The sequence below is a fragment of the Dermochelys coriacea genome, chromosome 25 (assembly GCF_009764565.3).
Source record: "Dermochelys coriacea isolate rDerCor1 chromosome 25, rDerCor1.pri.v4, whole genome shotgun sequence".
Taxonomy (NCBI): Eukaryota; Metazoa; Chordata; order Testudines; family Dermochelyidae; genus Dermochelys; species Dermochelys coriacea.
Window position 1 is genome coordinate 14,699,793 of NC_050092.1, and position 15,723 is coordinate 14,715,515.

General features: G+C 53.8%; 2 protein-coding genes and 1 long non-coding RNA gene across 20 annotated transcripts in view; 1 reads left to right on the forward strand and 2 right to left on the reverse strand.

Moving 5' to 3' along the window:
• Positions 1-5,401, reverse strand: KXD1 (KxDL motif containing 1). 3 transcript variants are annotated; one of them, XM_043502507.1, is made up of 6 exons: positions 5,356-5,401; positions 5,224-5,318; positions 4,321-4,436; positions 3,283-3,435; positions 1,939-1,985; positions 1-1,374 (listed from the first exon to the last, which is right to left on the reverse strand). In XM_043502507.1, the coding sequence occupies exons 3-6, from the start codon at positions 4,413-4,415 to the stop codon at positions 1,139-1,141; spliced, it is 531 nt and encodes a 176-aa protein (XP_043358442.1). In that variant the 5' UTR covers positions 4,416-4,436; positions 5,224-5,318; positions 5,356-5,401; the 3' UTR covers positions 1-1,138. The 3 variants fall into 3 exon arrangements, with proteins under 3 accessions (XP_043358442.1, XP_038239824.1, XP_043358443.1); XM_038383896.2 differs by lacking the exon at positions 5,356-5,401 and having other exon boundaries at positions 4,321-4,433; positions 5,236-5,316; XM_043502508.1 differs by lacking the exon at positions 5,356-5,401 and having other exon boundaries at positions 3,283-4,433; positions 5,236-5,310.
• The window catches only part of FKBP8 (FKBP prolyl isomerase 8), a 23,183-nt gene continuing 12,817 nt past the window's right edge, over positions 5,358-15,723 (forward strand). The window contains exons 1-4 of one of the 16 annotated variants that reach the window (XM_043502496.1): positions 5,358-5,442; positions 8,036-8,100; positions 14,089-14,227; positions 14,971-15,293. In XM_043502496.1, the coding sequence (XP_043358431.1) occupies positions 14,996-15,293 (298 nt within the window). In that variant the 5' untranslated portion in view covers positions 5,358-5,442; positions 8,036-8,100; positions 14,089-14,227; positions 14,971-14,995. Of the gene's footprint in view, positions 5,443-8,035; positions 8,101-10,128; positions 10,476-11,123; positions 11,330-13,079; positions 13,101-13,260; positions 13,629-14,088; positions 14,277-14,970; positions 15,294-15,723 lie in introns of those variants that run through there. The other 15 variants (XM_043502498.1, XM_038384187.2, XM_043502506.1 and 12 more) reach the window with 15 other exon arrangements.
• The window catches only part of LOC122457454, an 18,194-nt gene continuing 16,007 nt past the window's right edge, over positions 13,537-15,723 (reverse strand). The window contains exon 3 of the long non-coding RNA XR_006276976.1: positions 13,537-13,547. This is a non-coding gene — a long non-coding RNA (uncharacterized LOC122457454). The remainder of the gene's footprint in view (positions 13,548-15,723) is intronic.

A 15,723-nucleotide genomic window follows, 5' to 3' on the forward strand; every position in this document is an offset into this window, starting at 1 on the left:
TTTGGATGGATGTTTTATTAATGAATTCTCTATTGGTTATTTTCTCCTAGCATTTGTAAACATGTAATACAAAAATATTTTCTTTTCACTATAATATTTCTGGAGATATGCTGATCACAACCACTGAGGATTAGAGGGCAACTTTCCCCTCCCTCCTAGATTGACAACAGGTTTAGTTATTTCCATCCTGGCTCTCAGCAATACATTAAACACAGACATTGGCAAAGTCAGGTGAAAACAGACAAAAAGCAGACATTTCGGTACAGGGTCTTTATCGCAGTTTGAAAAATGAAAGGTTTTACCCAAAGAAACTACCTGATAATTTAACATATGATGAACACGAGAGAGAGCAAGGTACAGCCATAGTAGTTGTCAAACTGTCCCAGTCAAAGGTCTCCATTAAGCAATGCGAGTGCGGTTATAAAAGATTCCCTCCTGAAAATCCAAGGTGCAGCACAGGACAGCTGCGCACTTAAAGAAAGAGGACTTCAGGTTTTTGCTACCGTGTGGGAAAAAACGTTCTGTAGGTGCTAGAGAAATCATTAGCATATATTAATTAGCTACATGGCCCTGTCGTGCAGGCAGGCCTCTCAGAAGGCAGAGAAGATCACAAAAAGCAAGCTATTGTTGCTTTGCAAGTATAAGCTCCTGCGAGCCACAGCTGAGAGATATTTGTACCATGCTGGTAAGGAGGCTATAGTTTGGGTTTGCATGCACTGTAAATTACAGAGCCTCAAGATTTCTGTGTAAAACCAAGTAAATTTAAGAAAAATATAAAGAAAAGCAGTTAAGAGTACTCTTCTGAGAAGATCTCTATTTGTCCAGAAACTAATGTTCAAAGATAACCTTTGGGTTACTGCTCTCCCCTGAACACACAAACAAACAAGAACAGAGAAGAGACATTTCAATTCATACATTTTGCATGTTTGCCATACCCAGACTCGACATTTGCATTATGATGGCAGTTTTAAATACCATGTGATGGGCCCCTCTCCACTCAGCCGTCACTTTCCCTCTCCCCATAAAAAAATAAATGGCCAAGGAAACACAGAAATATAAATACAGGACAGGAAGTTCTCTGGTTGCGCTCCATAGTCCATGCAGCTGATTCAGCTGATGCCTTAGTTTTTAGAACGTGTTAGTCCAGCTCATTGGCCATTTCATCATCTGTTAGACTCTGTCCATTAACAGCTGGAGAATCATACCGGCCTTGCGATAAATCCTCAAAATCCTGACTCAGGGTTGGAGAAATAATGTCAGGGCTTGTGTCGCAAGACCCTGTGCTCTGCTCAGAGGTAGCAATTGTGGTCGCCGTGCTTTTTGGAATAGGGTCAAAATCATCATCATCTTCTAGAATTGGAGATTCGTGAATATCTGAAAGGAGAGAAACAGAATAAACTGCTGAGGTAACAATTGTGTCTGCATAAAGACGACAGGACTCCAGGTATCTTTGCCACATGTTACTCCAGCTACCCAGAGTAAAGATGACATGGTACAGGTATCAGCAAGAGGAAACAGATGACTGCAGAAGGAATCCTAAATCACCACCAAAATGGACTGAGGAAGGACTCGAGGGTGCTCGAACTTACAATTTCTATTTCAAAAATCTTTGGCTGCTCATTATTGTACTAACAAAAAACCTGCCAGCTCTTTTGCTGTGATGTGCACTCAACTTGGCAGCCAGTTGCAGCTTTGTACCCTACACCCAGCCACCTTTCACTGGGTAACACAGAGGTATTTAAAAAAAAAAAATCTCGCTAGAGACTCCACACTGCAAGCTGCCTGCCCCTGGCCCAAACACACATTTCTCTTTAGCTTCAGATGCACTGGGACTCTAGAGTAACCAGTGCTGTATTACCAAGAAGTTCTGATTTATCAGAGTGGAAGGAAGCCAATATAAAGGCTGTAAATCAGATTGAATAACAAGGAGACACTCACTGCTGAAAGCTTCTGGGTACTGTTTGGCCAGCTTCCCTTTTAGGGTCCTGTAAGGGGGCAGGAGGGAGAAGAAAAAGAGAGCTGAGTTTTAACCAAGTACATAAATATATCTACCAACCTACTGCCCCTCCCCCTCCAACGAAAGAGCTGCCGAGCATTCAGCAGAACAAGCTTTGTTGCAGGAACCCTTTAAGCAGATTAAGATAAAATGCCCTTGCACTGCACGTTCATGCTGTTGCAGGAACAGAAATCCCAGGCCCTCCTGAGCTCCGGACCCTGCTGAACAAAGGCTAGATGTGAGGCGTAATGTGTCACGTCCTGACCACATCTCCTCTCGCCAGATGTTCCCCAAGGGGACATTTCCCTTCAAGCACTTTATTAAACCCAGTAGCAAGTAGGGAGCCTGAGGTCCCTTCCCACTCTGGAAATGGGGTACTGCAGCATTGAGAAGTGTCACGCACCCCAATCAAGGAGCAACAGCTCCAAGGCCCCTGATTGCTCCAGCAGCTTCCAGGTCTCTTCATGGACTGCCTGCTTGCTGCACCTCCCCACCACAGGGCAGGGGCACCTGCTATTACACTCCATGCACTGAGAAGTAAAGGGGCCAAACTACCCCCCTTGCCCCAGAGCTTTTGAATAAAGTAATTCACTGTAAATCAACAAATACTCTACTGCTTTGCAGACTCTTGACAGTCTCATGACTTTACCTCCACCTTAGCAAAGACAAGGCTGTCCCCAGAATTGAAATTAGAAGCTTTTAAATAATATGTAATCCTTCTCTACCACCTTTCACCCAAGGATAGGACATCCCTTTACAAGCATTAAGCCTCACAAGCCCTCTGTGAGGTGGGTCTGCATTTTCCCCATTTTGCAGAGGCATGGAGAGGTGATGTAACTTGAGTCACAAGGTCAGTGACAGAGCTAGGACTGGTTTCAGAGTAGCAGCCGTGTTAGTCTGTATTTGCAAAAAGAAAAGGAGTACTTGTGGCACCTTAGAGACTAACAAATTTATTAGAGCTAGGACTGGAAGCCAGGAGCCTGACACCCAATGTACTATGGCAAATGCCACATCCCTCCTCCTTCCCATGTTGGTTTGTTTTGCAGAGTAAAAGCAAGCTATGCCTTTTTTCACTCCCCTTCTGAAAGAGTTTGTTAGTCACCATTATGTTGTTTTCTGACCCTCCTGGGGTGCTGTACAGAGGTCAATGTGTCTCAGTGACCTTGCCTGGGACAGGGAAAGCAGGGCAGGATACCCTCTGAATCCACTCAGGGCCCTTCCTCTATCATCCAACAGGAGGCACTATAGAAAGATGCCGCATCCCAGACTTTGAATCCAGAGCCCACCTGATTCTTCGGAAGATACTATCTAGATCTTTCTTCATTTCCACCAGCGTCCTAGTGTGATGCAGGAACCTCTCATTCATCTGCTGCATGCGTACATTGGATAGATTATTAAAGTTGAGCAACATCTCGTTGGTTTTCTCAAATCTATCGAGCCTAGAGCGAGAAGAGACATGGGGAATTTGTCCATGAGTTTCCAAAAATAAAGCACACCAGGTAAGACTTTTCACAATTATCTCAAAAACATGCACAAACCCCATAAAAGTCAGGAAGAAAATTATATCCTTCTTTTCCTCTCCTTGAAAAGCTTTTGAAGCGATTAAAGCCCCAGTCCTGCCCAGAGAACTCTGCATGCAAAATTTCACCCTGGGCAAAACCCTAGTGAAATCAATCAGAGTCTAACTGACTATTTCTACTGACAGGAAAGTTGTCAGGAAATTTGGGGCTTGAGGGAAGAATTCAAAATAAGTGAATTGAGGAGTTTAAAGAAGCAGCAAAAAGGGAGAACAGACGTGAAGTTCAGCTAAGACATGTTGGATGGACTTTTCTTAATATTTAAAATTTGTTTAAAAAAGGAAATTAATTCAGCACTAAGGATGGCACTGACTTGACTGTCCTGCAGACTAAAGGCCTCTGTTTATTCCCAGAATTGACAAAGCACCAGTAATTGAGAAAGTCTGCATTAGCACAAAGCAGCTCACCCATGCCCCGGAAAGATCAGCTCTTTTGGTCTTTGACCTCTCAGCTACGACAGCCTACAAGTGGCAAATGTAACCCTCTCTTCTTCAGCCCAGACACATGCCCACTAGGAATTGAACTAAGACCTTGCAACTCATTTTGACAGGCACTGAACAGAACAGCTGTCAGTTAGTCACTGGCAACCTAGGACAGATTTGAAGTAGTGATCAAGGGTTTTATAACACATGCTAACCCCACTGAGTCATCCAGTTTCTCTGAATTACTAGCAATTAGAAGGATATTTGTATATTTATTGAACAGAACAGCAGGGTATTTTGGCTGATAAGATTCCACTTGACTCACATATTCTTCTGAGCCAAAATGATGGCGTTCACGTCTTCAGAGTTCACCATACTTAGCACCCTGCTGCAAAACACACCGGAGGCTGTGGGCTCCATTTTACTGTACACTGCAGCCTGCAGAAAGGGACAGAGATACAGAGGGGAAGTTCATAGGGCTGCTCACAAAGACATAAAGCAGCTTCCTTCACCGGCCCTAGCAACAATAAACAGCATCAGACACCCTCAAACTGTTTTTCACAACAGTCAGATCCTTGAGGAAGGAAGAAAGCAGAATCCCTCCCGAACCAGCCACGCCTTCACTCCTACCTTACACACAACCAGAACTGCAGCAATGAGACCAAAGCTGCTCGCTGTGACTGCAGCCCCTGCAGCCCTTCGCCCTCTCCCAAAGGGCAAGATCTAGTCCCGCTACAGAGATGCCCCGCCAAAGCCACACACCTACACAGCTCATGGGATAAAGTACGGCCTCGCCTACCCCCAGGAGGAAATTTGGATCCTTTAGAGATGTGGCCGGCTAGAAGGGCTCATGCCTGGCTAGAAGCCCTTCCAGCCCCTTGTCTGGGGACCACCCCAACTCCAAAACCCCTCAAGCCCTTTCCCCATGGGCCTCAGGTGTCCCCACTGAACGCAGACCCCCACTGGATGGCGACACCCTGTAACACTTCTCCCTACAGGACCCCGCCCCAGGGAACCCCCTGCCCCTCCACAACCCCTCGCCCTATAGGAGCCCCCGGCCCCCCATAGGATGGGACCCCCATAGCCCCTCCCCTGCCGGATAGGAACAGCTCATGACCCCTCCTCGTATGGAATCACCGCCCCCCACTGGATGGAGACCCCCCAAAGCCCCGCCCCAAGGCAGCCGGGGCCCCCCCATTGGCTCGGGACCCCCCTGATTCCCCAGCCGGAGGCCGCGCACCTGGGGCGGCCGCTCAGCCTGGGGCCGCCGCCTTCACATAACGGACGCGGCGCCGCGGCCAGGGGGCTTCCGTGGGGCAGCGGGACCGGACGCGGCGGAGCCGGAGCAAGCGCGGGCCGGCGGCGGCTCGCGGGATCCGCGGGCGAGAGCCTCACTTCCGGGATGGCGGCCACGCGCACGACGCGACCGGCGCGTCAGCACGTACATGTGCGTGAGGTCCCGCAAGGAGTCCCCGCCCCTGGCCCCCTGGGGGACCCCGCCCCCGCTTACCCCCGCCCCGTGCCCCAAGGGAAACCCCCGCAGCTCCCCCTGCCCCTCCGGGCTCTGTGGGGAGCCCCCCCGCAGCTCCCCCTCCCCTCCCCCCTCAGGGCTCTGTGGGGAGCCCCCCCGCAGCTCCCCCTGCCCCTCAGGGCTCTGTGGGGAGCCCCCCCGCAGCTCCCCCTCCCCTCCCCCCCTCAGGGCTCTGTGGGGAGCCCCCCCGCAGCTCCCCCTGCCCCTCAGGGCTCTGTGGGGAGCCCCCCCGCAGCTCCCCCTCCCCTCCCCCCTCAGGGCTCTGTGGGGAGCCCCCCCGCAGCTCCCCCTGCCCCTCAGGGCTCTGTGGGGAGCCCCCCCGCAGCTCCCCCTCCCCTGCCCCTCAGGGCTCTGTGGGGAGCCCCCCCGCAGCTCCCCCTCCCCCTGCCCCTCAGGGCTCTGTGGGGGAGCCCCCCCACAACATCCCTCCCCCTCAGCATCCCAAGGGAAACCCCCGCAGCTCCCCCTCCCCCCTCCGGGCTCTGTGGGGAGCCCCCCCGCAGCTCCCCCTCCCCTGCCCCTCAGGGCTCTGTGGGGAGCCCCCCCGCAGCTCCCCCTCCCCTGCCCCTCAGGGCTCTGTGGGGAGCCCCCCCGCAGCTCCCCCTCCCCTCCCCCCTCAGGGCTCTGTGGGGAGCCCCCCCGCAGCTCCCCCTCCCCTCCCCCCTCAGGGCTCTGTGGGGAGTCCCCCCTCAGCTCCCCCTCCCCCTGCCCCTCAGTGCTCTGTGGGGGAGCCCCCCCACAACATCCCTCCCCCTCAGCATCCCAAGGGAAACCCCCTGCAGCTCCCCCTCCCCTCAGTGCTCTATGGGGAGCCCCCCACAACCCCTGTCCCCCTCAGTGTCCCAAGGGGGAGCCCCCCCTACAGCTTCCCTTCCCCCTCAGTGCTCTCTGGGGGAGCCCCCCTCAACCCTGCTCCCCTGCAGTGCCCCAAGGGAAACCCCCTGCAGCTCCCCCTCCCCCTCAGTGCTCTATGGGGGAGCCCCCCCCATAACACCCCTCCCCCACAGTGTCCCAAGGGAAACCCCCTACAGCTCCCCCTCTCCCTCAGTGATTTATGGGGAGCCCCCCACAACCCTGCTGCCCCCCAGTGTTCCAAGGGGAACCCCCTACAGCTCCACCTCCACCTTAGTGCTCTATGGGGGAGCCCCCCAGGACTCCCCTCCCCTTCAGTGTCCCAAGGGGGAGCCCCCCTACAGCTCCCCCTCAGTGGCTCTATGGGGGAGCCCCCCACAACCCTGATCCTCCTCAGTGTCCCAAAGGGGAGCCCCCTCAGCTCCCCTCCCACTCAGTGTCTGTTTGGGGGGGGGCTCGCACAGCTGCCCTCTGGGTCTCTCAAGGGGGAGGCTCCAACAAAAGTAATACTGTTGTGGGCTTTGATGTGGAGAAGCCAGCTGGGCAGGGGTCATGGGCACTGTGGGGACTCTGGCAGAGCATGGAAATTGGCTTTGACGTTGTAGGGACTCTGGCCCAGTGGGTAACAGTTCATGTGACCCCCTCAGCTATTTGGATAACATAAGCGCCCCCCCATCCCTAGAGATAAATTTTCTCAGGGATGAGGCTGTAGAAGATTAATAAAAAGAAAAGGAGGACTTGTGGCACCTTAGAGACTAACAAATTTATTTGAGCATAAGCTTTCGTGAGCAACAGCTCACGAAAGCTTATGCTCAAATAAATTTGTTAGTCTCTAAGGTGCCACAAGTCCTCCTTTTCTTTTTGCGAATACAGACTAACACGGCTGCTACTCTGAAACCTAGAAGATTAATGTGACCAAAAGGGCTCTGGGGTACCTACACAGGCACAGAAATATTTATGAGGTTCTCTGGGAGCAGTACATTCTTGTGCATCCCTAGGAAACTAAATCAGAGACAGATTGGCTGAGCAGTGTACAGGTTGAGCCCAGTGGACTGGAATAAAATCAAAGCAACTTTTTTCTACTTCATATAAGGTCCAGTCAGTGCACAGGCTGGTCCAACTTCAAGCTTCTTTGCCAGCACAAATCACCAAGAGAAAAGTTCCCCAAGTCTCGGTGAGTCATTTGTCAGAAAAAATACGAGAGCTTGCAGGGCTTTTTCAGGAAAATTATTGCTTCACTTTTTTCTCAGTTTGCAGTAAGCCTCAAAGTTACCGATAAATCAGATAAGGCAGACGTTGCCAGCACAGATAGTCAGACCAGCTGAAATGCTGCTTCCTTTTCCACTTGTCTTCCAGATTTTCTAAAAACAGGGCCTCATTTAGCACTTTCCCCTTAATAATCTAAATCAAGGGTCTTTCATTAATAGAAATTCCATCCATCTCACTCGCACCAAAAGAGAGTGTGTGTGTGTGTGTGTGTGTGCGTGCACGCGCACACAACATCACAGACCATAAGAGGGAAAGGAAATTTCATCCTCTTTCGCTACTGGCCTGGCAATCTTAAAAACAACTTCAATTTTAAAAAGTTATGCATCTCTTGGTAGTTTTTCAAGGCCATGTGAATGGATTTCTGAATATGTTCAACATTTCTCCTCAGATTTTGATGTGGATGGTGTCATTTTAAAAGCTTGCATGACTCAGACAGAAAATAAAGAAGAGAAGGTAAGGATGAAGTCCTGCCCATGTCCAGTAAGGTCCCTTTTAAATAAAAATATTCATATGAACCAATGGTGTGTATAGATGCATATATATATATATATGAACCAGTGGTCAAGTGACTTGGAAAAAAAATCACAAGGTGGTGATCTGGTGTCCTTGGACATACGTCACAAATGGGTGATCTTTTGCCCTAGGAAAAAATCATGTTTCCTTTCTTACAGAAAAATTAAAATACTGCAAGTTCCTGGTTGAAATGTAACCTAGAGATAAATCAGTAACCTTGCACTGAATATTGCTCCTTTGTGTGTGCAGGAAAGTGATATGAATAATGGAGAAGAATTAATCTGCTCATCCTAACAGGGGCAGTGACCTTATTTTGTTTAAATCTCAAATTTCTGTGTTGATCTTCTGTTTGTTAAATGAGTATTAAAGCAGAGTAGTCTAGGGCCACAATTCAAGAAAGCATTGAAGCATGAGATTAATTGTAGGTGCATGTAAAGTATGTGCTCAAGTGCTGTCCCAAATAGGGATGGTTTCCTGAACTGGGGCTTACTTCTTCATCTCTTCCTTTAGGTTCTCATATTTCAGAGTCAATTTCAGAATGCTGCCTGCTGACAGATGTTACTGCACCATACTTAACACATTCTAGGGAAAGTTCTTTGTATATCTCCTGGAGATATCTACCATGGTACCTAGCCCCAGATTTCTATGAATTTAAAAATACTTTCTCTGGTGTCAGTGGGTATGATGGAGGATTTGTGCCCTATGTTGTGATAAAAATGTGTAAGATCCAATAGTTATTTAATTTTGAGATATAACCCATATGAAGGGCTAAGGGAAAGAGGATGGTATTCTAACACCATTGGTAAATGATGGTCTGGGGAGATTGTTAGTGACACCCAAACAAATGAAAGGACAGTTGGAAACAATACTTTGAGAGCCTCTTAAATAGGCAAAGCCCTTTTAGGGCAGAGTTGCCAACATATGATCTTAATGTGATGCCTGAGCCTGACCTAACAGAGGAGGAGGTGAGAAGTGTGGTCCAGGAAATGAAGGCAAAGGGATGAAGTGATGACAGACCTAGTGAAAGTCTTGCATGAGTGAGGCATAAAATGGATGAGAAGAGTGATCAAACCGGCACAAGAGAATTCCTGAAGACTGGGACACTCTATCCTGGTCCCAATACATAAGAAGGGAAGCATCCATGAACGTGGAAACTTATTGAGCTATTAGCACATGGGAGGAAGGTTGGAGGTTTACGCCAGGGGAAGGCAGAATGCGCCCTCTTTCCCGCAGAGTTCAGCCACACATACATAGTGTCATTGACAAAGAGATGCCGCCTGCAGAAGGACTGCAGTGCTCTGCCCTGATCACACCTCTCAACCTGCCAGGCCCCCTGGGGATGGAGCGTGTGACAAAGACCCTGAATGAGGGTGCAGTGGCTGCATATAGGAGGTAGATAACTTTCAGCCACAAAAGTGACCAGGACACTAGCTCTGTGTTGTCACACACAATCCAGGGATTAAAATGAGGGATTTTGTCTCAGTCCAAGTTGCAAAGGGGAGGCAGAGTCCAGGCTGCCAGCATCAAGGGGCACATGCACTGATGGGCTGTGCCATCCCCGTGGGGTGGATGCCACCTTGGATCAGAGCAATGCATCCTGGGGCCTGCCATCTCCCCAGGGCTGGGTGCAGCAGTGCATGTTGGGGCCTGGCATGCCCCAGGGCTGGGTGCAGCAGTGCATGCTAGGGCCTGCCATCTCCCCAGGGCAGGGGTGCAGCAGTGCATGCTGGGGCCTGCCAGCTCCCCAGGGCTGGGTGCAGCGGCGCATGCTGGGGCCTGCCAGCTCCCCAGGGCAGGGGTGCAGCAGTGCATGCTGGGGCCTGCCAGCTCCCCAGGGCTGGGTGCAGCGGCGCATGCTGGGGCCTGCCATCTCCCCAGGGCTGGGTGCAGCAGTGCATGCTGGGGCCTGCCAGCTCCCCAGGGCAGGGGTGCAGCGGTGCATGCTGGGACCTGCCAGCTCCCCGGTGCAGCGGTGCATGCTGGGGCCTGCTGGCTGCCCCTTCTGCATGGCAGTGGAGGCTGCTACGACCTTTCCCCCCCGGCGTGCCACGCCGGGGACCCAGGCCAGAGCCCCCGCACGCCCCAACACCGCAGCCCGGGCTGAGCCCACCTGCGCGCAGCCCTACAGGCCGCGGCCCCTTTAAGAAGGCTCCGGGCAAAGGCCGATGCAGACGGGACGGGCGTTGCAGCCAGCCAGTTAGCGGCAGCCTTCCTCGCCTAGGCGAGCCAATGAGAGCCGCGGGCGGGCCAGGAGCAGGCCCGCGGAGCCAATGAGAGCCGGGGGCGGGGCTGGAGTAGCTGGTCCCGGAGGCCAGGTGGGTGCCGGAGCTGGCGGGGGGGGCTGGCCCCTGCCCGGTGCCCCGTGTCCGAGCGCGGCCGGGATGGCCCTGCCTCGGCAGGGGCCTGTGAAGGGCAGGGGCGCCCGGGGGACTGGGCCAAGCCGCTTCCCCAGCCCGCGGGGGCGGAGAGGGCCGTGGGATCGTGGCCCCAGGAGCGGCGGGGCGGGGGGGAGCCCCAGGGACGGGCCCCGGGGAACCCCAGGAGCGGCGGGGTGGGGCGGGGCGGGGGGGAGCCCCAGGGACGGGCCCCGGGGAACCCCAGGGGCGGCGGGGTGGGGGATGGGGCGGGGAGCGGGCCAGGAGCGGCGGGGTCCCGGGGTGGGGGGGAACCCCAGGGGCGGGGGGTGGGGGACGGGCCCCGGGGAACCCCAGGGGCGGGGGGTGGGGGTGGGAAGCCCTGGGCGGGGGGGAGCCCCGGGGCGGCGGGGTGGGGAATGGGGCGGGCCAGGAGTGGCGGGGTCCCGGGGCGGGGTCCCGGGGCGGGGGGGACCCTAGGGGTAGGGGGGGTGGGGGACGGGCCCTGGGGAACCCCAGGAGCGATGGGGCGGGGGTGGAGCCCCGGGGCGGGGGGGGGAACCCCAGGGGCCCCGGGGTGAGGAGCGGCGGGGCCCTGTCCTGGGGCGGGGGGGAACCCCAGGAGCGGCGGGGGGCGCAGAAGGACTGTGTGGAGGGGGATCGTTCCAAAGGGGCAGTCCCCCCATGGCGCCCGCTGACCAGTTGTGTGGCCTGCAGTGGCTTGGCAGAGAAGGGCAGGGGCATCTGTTCCTGCTCCCTGGGGTTTTGGTGAGGCTGAAGAGTCCAGTCCCCATATCGCTCTCACCGTGTTGGTGGTGAGCTCCTGTTAAGTCTGGTGCTTCTGTCCTGCCATCTCTTTCTGTGGGTGGCTCCTGCTGGGAAGCGGGGCCTGAAAAGGGCAACTGCTGGAGGGGACGATACCTTCATTTCTGCCTGGACTTGTTGGCTGGGCCAAGGCTCCAGCGGGTGTTGCCCATTTGGGCTGGGCCCCTCACAGAGGCTTTGTATCGCTCCGTAATTGAAACGCCTGCTGGGGGAAAATGTGATTTCCTGCCCCATGCTGCGACGTTGGGGTGATGGGAAACGCTGTCACGTAAATCCAGGCAGTTCTCCGAGCATCGTGGGGCTCACAGAATTAGGCTGCCTTCTGGTGCTTTATTGTAGACTGGAGCGGCCTGAGTCTCTGGATGGGCTCTCCCTGCGGGGTGCCAATCCATGCTGTGCTCTTGGCTGGGGGCTTTACTCTGAATTCCCCCTTGGCGAGTGACTTGGGGCAGGGTGGTGTGGGCAGGAGCCCGGGAAAGCGGAAGTGGGTAGCTAGGGTCCTGTCTCTTAAAGGACTTGTACCTTGGCATGGTGACTACAACCTCTAACTTGCCTGTTGTTTGCTAAGCGTCCCAGCTGGGTGCGTGTGTTCCCTGTGGTGACCCAGCATGCTGCTGCAGCCTGTCTCATAGCTGGGCTGGCAGCCTGGGCTGGAGGGACTGGCAATGAGAGAGGCGAAGGCCAACAGGCAATGGGCTGGGGGCTGCAGGGGGGGAGGGGGCAGTGGTTAAGGCAAGGATGAATTCGCTCAGGCCATATGCAGCAGAAAAGTGTCTTGGGCCTGCCAGACCCCTGAGTCTCCCTGGCCAGTGACTGGTTAAGGGAAGCTCCCGGGCTTGTCCCAGTTGTGCCCGTCCTTTCAGGGCCCGGGGTTCTGGGAGCACACTCATCAGAGTGACAAGTGTGAAAAGCAATATGTCCGTTACATTTAGAAGGAGTGTAACTTTACCTCCCATGTTGCATTGGGATCACAAGGAGCCTGGCCAGTAGCAAGGGCCTGAGAACCAGAAGGGGACGCTGACCGGGCTGGATTTATTTGTGTTTTATGGGCCTGATCTTCATTATTCTACTGTGGTAGCTCCCAGAGGGCCACTTGTGCCGAGTGCTGCACAGACTTGTAGTGTGAGACCGGCCTGTGATTTACACTGTTAAACTCTTCAGGCCAGGGACTAAGGATGGGATACAATCAGGATTATTATCCCCCGTCTATCTAGCTACTCACCTGGTCCTCATTGCTATGGATCTGAGCATCTTTCCCAGTCCCAAAGAGAGAGAAAGGGAAACAAACTGTGGCAGTGGTGAAGAGGGAACTTTTATTTAAAACTCCCCAGTCTTTCCCTTTTGATAACTGGAGGGGGTGGGCGTGACACTGAGGAGTAACTTCCTAAAATATGGATCTTTTCTGGCCTGTCTTTGCTGTAGAGCGGTGGTTTTCAAACTTTTTGTATTGATGACCCCTTTCACACAGCAAGCCTCTGAGTATCACCCCCCCTTGTAAGTAAAAAACGGGGGCAGGGGGATTTAATTTAATGGGGGCTAAGGGCTGTCAACCTCATAAAGCTGATAGCTCGTGACCTCCATGTAACTACCTAGTGACCCCGTGAGGGGTCACACCCCCAGTTTGAGAACCCCTGCCATAGTGGATACAAATGGCTAGATCCAGGCATTGCTGTTTGGTGCATGATGGTGCGTTAGCCAGGAGGCTGGAAGGACCCGGACGGGGAGAAGGATGCTCTCCAGCAAGCCTAGAGCTCCGAGCTGGTGGGTGGACAGTTCTGAGCTGTATCCTTTATCACGTGTATTGCATTAGGGCCTCAGAGCTCAATCCACGGCTGGGGCCCCAAGGTGCTAGGCACGGTACTGTAGCTCTTGTCTGGATGTTTGAGCTGCAGACTCTGTTATTTGCCTCGATATCTCCAGTTCCAAGTGTAGGTCATAGGTGGTCTTTTGTGGTCCTGGGCTGGTGTCCAAGATCAGCCTTGGTTTCGCTTCTGTAATTAGCTGGCAGCAAGGCTGAAACCTACTCCAGAGGAGAATGCTAAGGCAGCTGATCTCCATCAGCTGTCACCAGACCAGTCTCTTCCTGTCCATCCCAAATCTGTTCTCTTACATGTTCATTGCCTGCTCGGCCCAGGCTGATGGGCGCTCTGCTCTCATCTATCTTCTGTGGAGCTGGGTTTGTGTTGTCTGAAGCTAGCCAGGGTGTTCCTGTTCTGTCTGCGAGCTGGCTGCCCCTTCTCATGCCCTGGCTGGGAACTGATCTGTTTGCGAGTTTGCTGTTAGCAGCAGGTGCCTTTTCCTCAGCATGCTACTTGTGGCACTTTGCGTGTAATAAACCGCTCCCAGCAAATGGCGTTTGCTTGCAGACCGAGCTCTTGCTGTGAACAAGCTTCCCTTGTTGCTGGGAATGTTCTCTGCCTTACCCAGAGCAGCGGTGGGCTCTGCGGTGGAGACACAAGGTTCCTGTTGTTTCTCTTTGAGGCCTTGGCTTGTCCTCCACCCTCTGAGTGTGAGGCCAGGCTGGGAAGCTGGGTTGACATAATCTGTCTGCCCTTGGACTCTTGGCGGCATCACTCGCTCGCCTCTTCCCAAGGATTATTTTTTAGCAATAGTTGGCTCTAAAGCAGCACAGTGTATGGGTGGCTCTGGTATCGGATCCAGATATCTCCAAATGGGGGCTGGGTGGGGATTGCAGACTCTGCAAGAGACTCCTCAAGCTTTTTTGATTGATATTTTATTTTATTTAAAGATACCCTTGGAAAAGAGGAATGAAGCCCCTCGCCGAATGGGTGGCCTTCTGGAACTGTCCCCTTGACTGAGGACCAAGAGCCTGCCTAAGGGTACAGCCCAGCCCGGAGGTACCAGCCGCCCGTTCCTCCAGCGCTGGGGTAATCTCCACAGCTAGGTGTTTGTCAACCAGGCCTTCCTAAAACCCTGTTGAGAGGCTCGCTTGCTACCCACCCGGCTGTAGACTCTGTATCTGGGAAATATTTTCCCTCTGCCAGTTAGGCTCTTTGCTGCCTATGAGCTTGATGGCTCCTAATTCCTCCCCATGTTGTGCCATGTTAGGCTCGGTCTCCCAACAGAGCCCAGCTCCTAGGTCTTGCTATAAATGGAAACTAGTTAGGGAAACGTGTGGTTGCAGTGATCCTGGGATCGGCTGTACATTAACTCTTCCGTGCCGGGCTTCTGGCTTTCAGAGCCGGGGGAGAAGCCCTGCGAAGCTCATGGCAAAGACCAGAGGTAAAAGATAGCCGGTCAATTTGCACCCAGAGTTCAGGCACCAGCCAGGATGGGGGCAGGGGAGCAATGGGCAAACATGCCCCACTGTGCTTCAGTGAGGGAATAGCAATTTCAGGTGCTTTGGTTCTGTTCCATTTGCAGTCTCTCTCGCGGTAGCTCAGGGTCCTGGACCCTGGCTATATCTGAGTGATGATTACTGTTTATCAGAGTGTGAGTGCTGACTTCCCCAAGGGCTGCTGGGCTGAGGGGAGGAGGGAGCTGGGTTCCAAGGCCCCATTTCAAGGTAGTTCTTGAATCTCAAAGTACAGCTGTTCTAAACTCCCCCCTCCCCGCCTCTCCCTGGGAAAAAACCCCAAACAAAACATCCTCTTCTGTTTTTACTTCCTAGTTAGTTTGATCCTCACCTCTCTGCAATGGCTTCTGGAGGGGAGGGTCCAGCCGATGGCTCCCCTGACTGGGCTGACACCAGCATCGATCTTGGCTCACTGGGCCTCGCCAAGGCCAGCGCCTCCATGCTGGACAGCGGGGAGGACTTTGAAGTCCTAGATGAGGATGACGACGATGACCTGAGTGAACTCCCCCCTTTGGAGAACATAGGGACGGGAAGGGCCCCACCAGCCAGAGATGACACCCAGGCACCTGGGTCAGAACAAGCCCTGGAGGAGGTCTCCAACGTGCCCTGGGCAGCTGAGAAGTGGCTTGATGTCTTGGGTAAGATCCTGTGTAGGAAGATGCCATGCTGTTTCCTGTTGTCATAAGCCCTTCCCCTTCTCCCTCCTCCCAGCGAGGGCAAACAGGCTGAAGTCAGGGCTCCTATGTGCCCCCCGCAGCAGCTCAGGAGATGCTGTAGTGGTGTGGGAAAGGGGGCCTGAGGGTGTGGCAGATGCCTCGCTATGGAGCCTTTGGCCTCTGGGCCACCTGTCTGTGCCCAGGTCGGGTGTCGGCCATCATTGCAGTTTGATTACAGCACCTCCTGTGAGTCAGGGGTGTGTTCATTCGGGAGGGTCTTGGCCAAGCCCCCCACGGCATGTAGGTTGTTGGCTTGGATCGCTGCAGCATTCAGAGCATGCTAGTGCTTCCCAAGAAGAAAAAGATCTGGGGACTGTGGTGGCTGATGAGATGCTGGGGCCAAAAGGGCTAA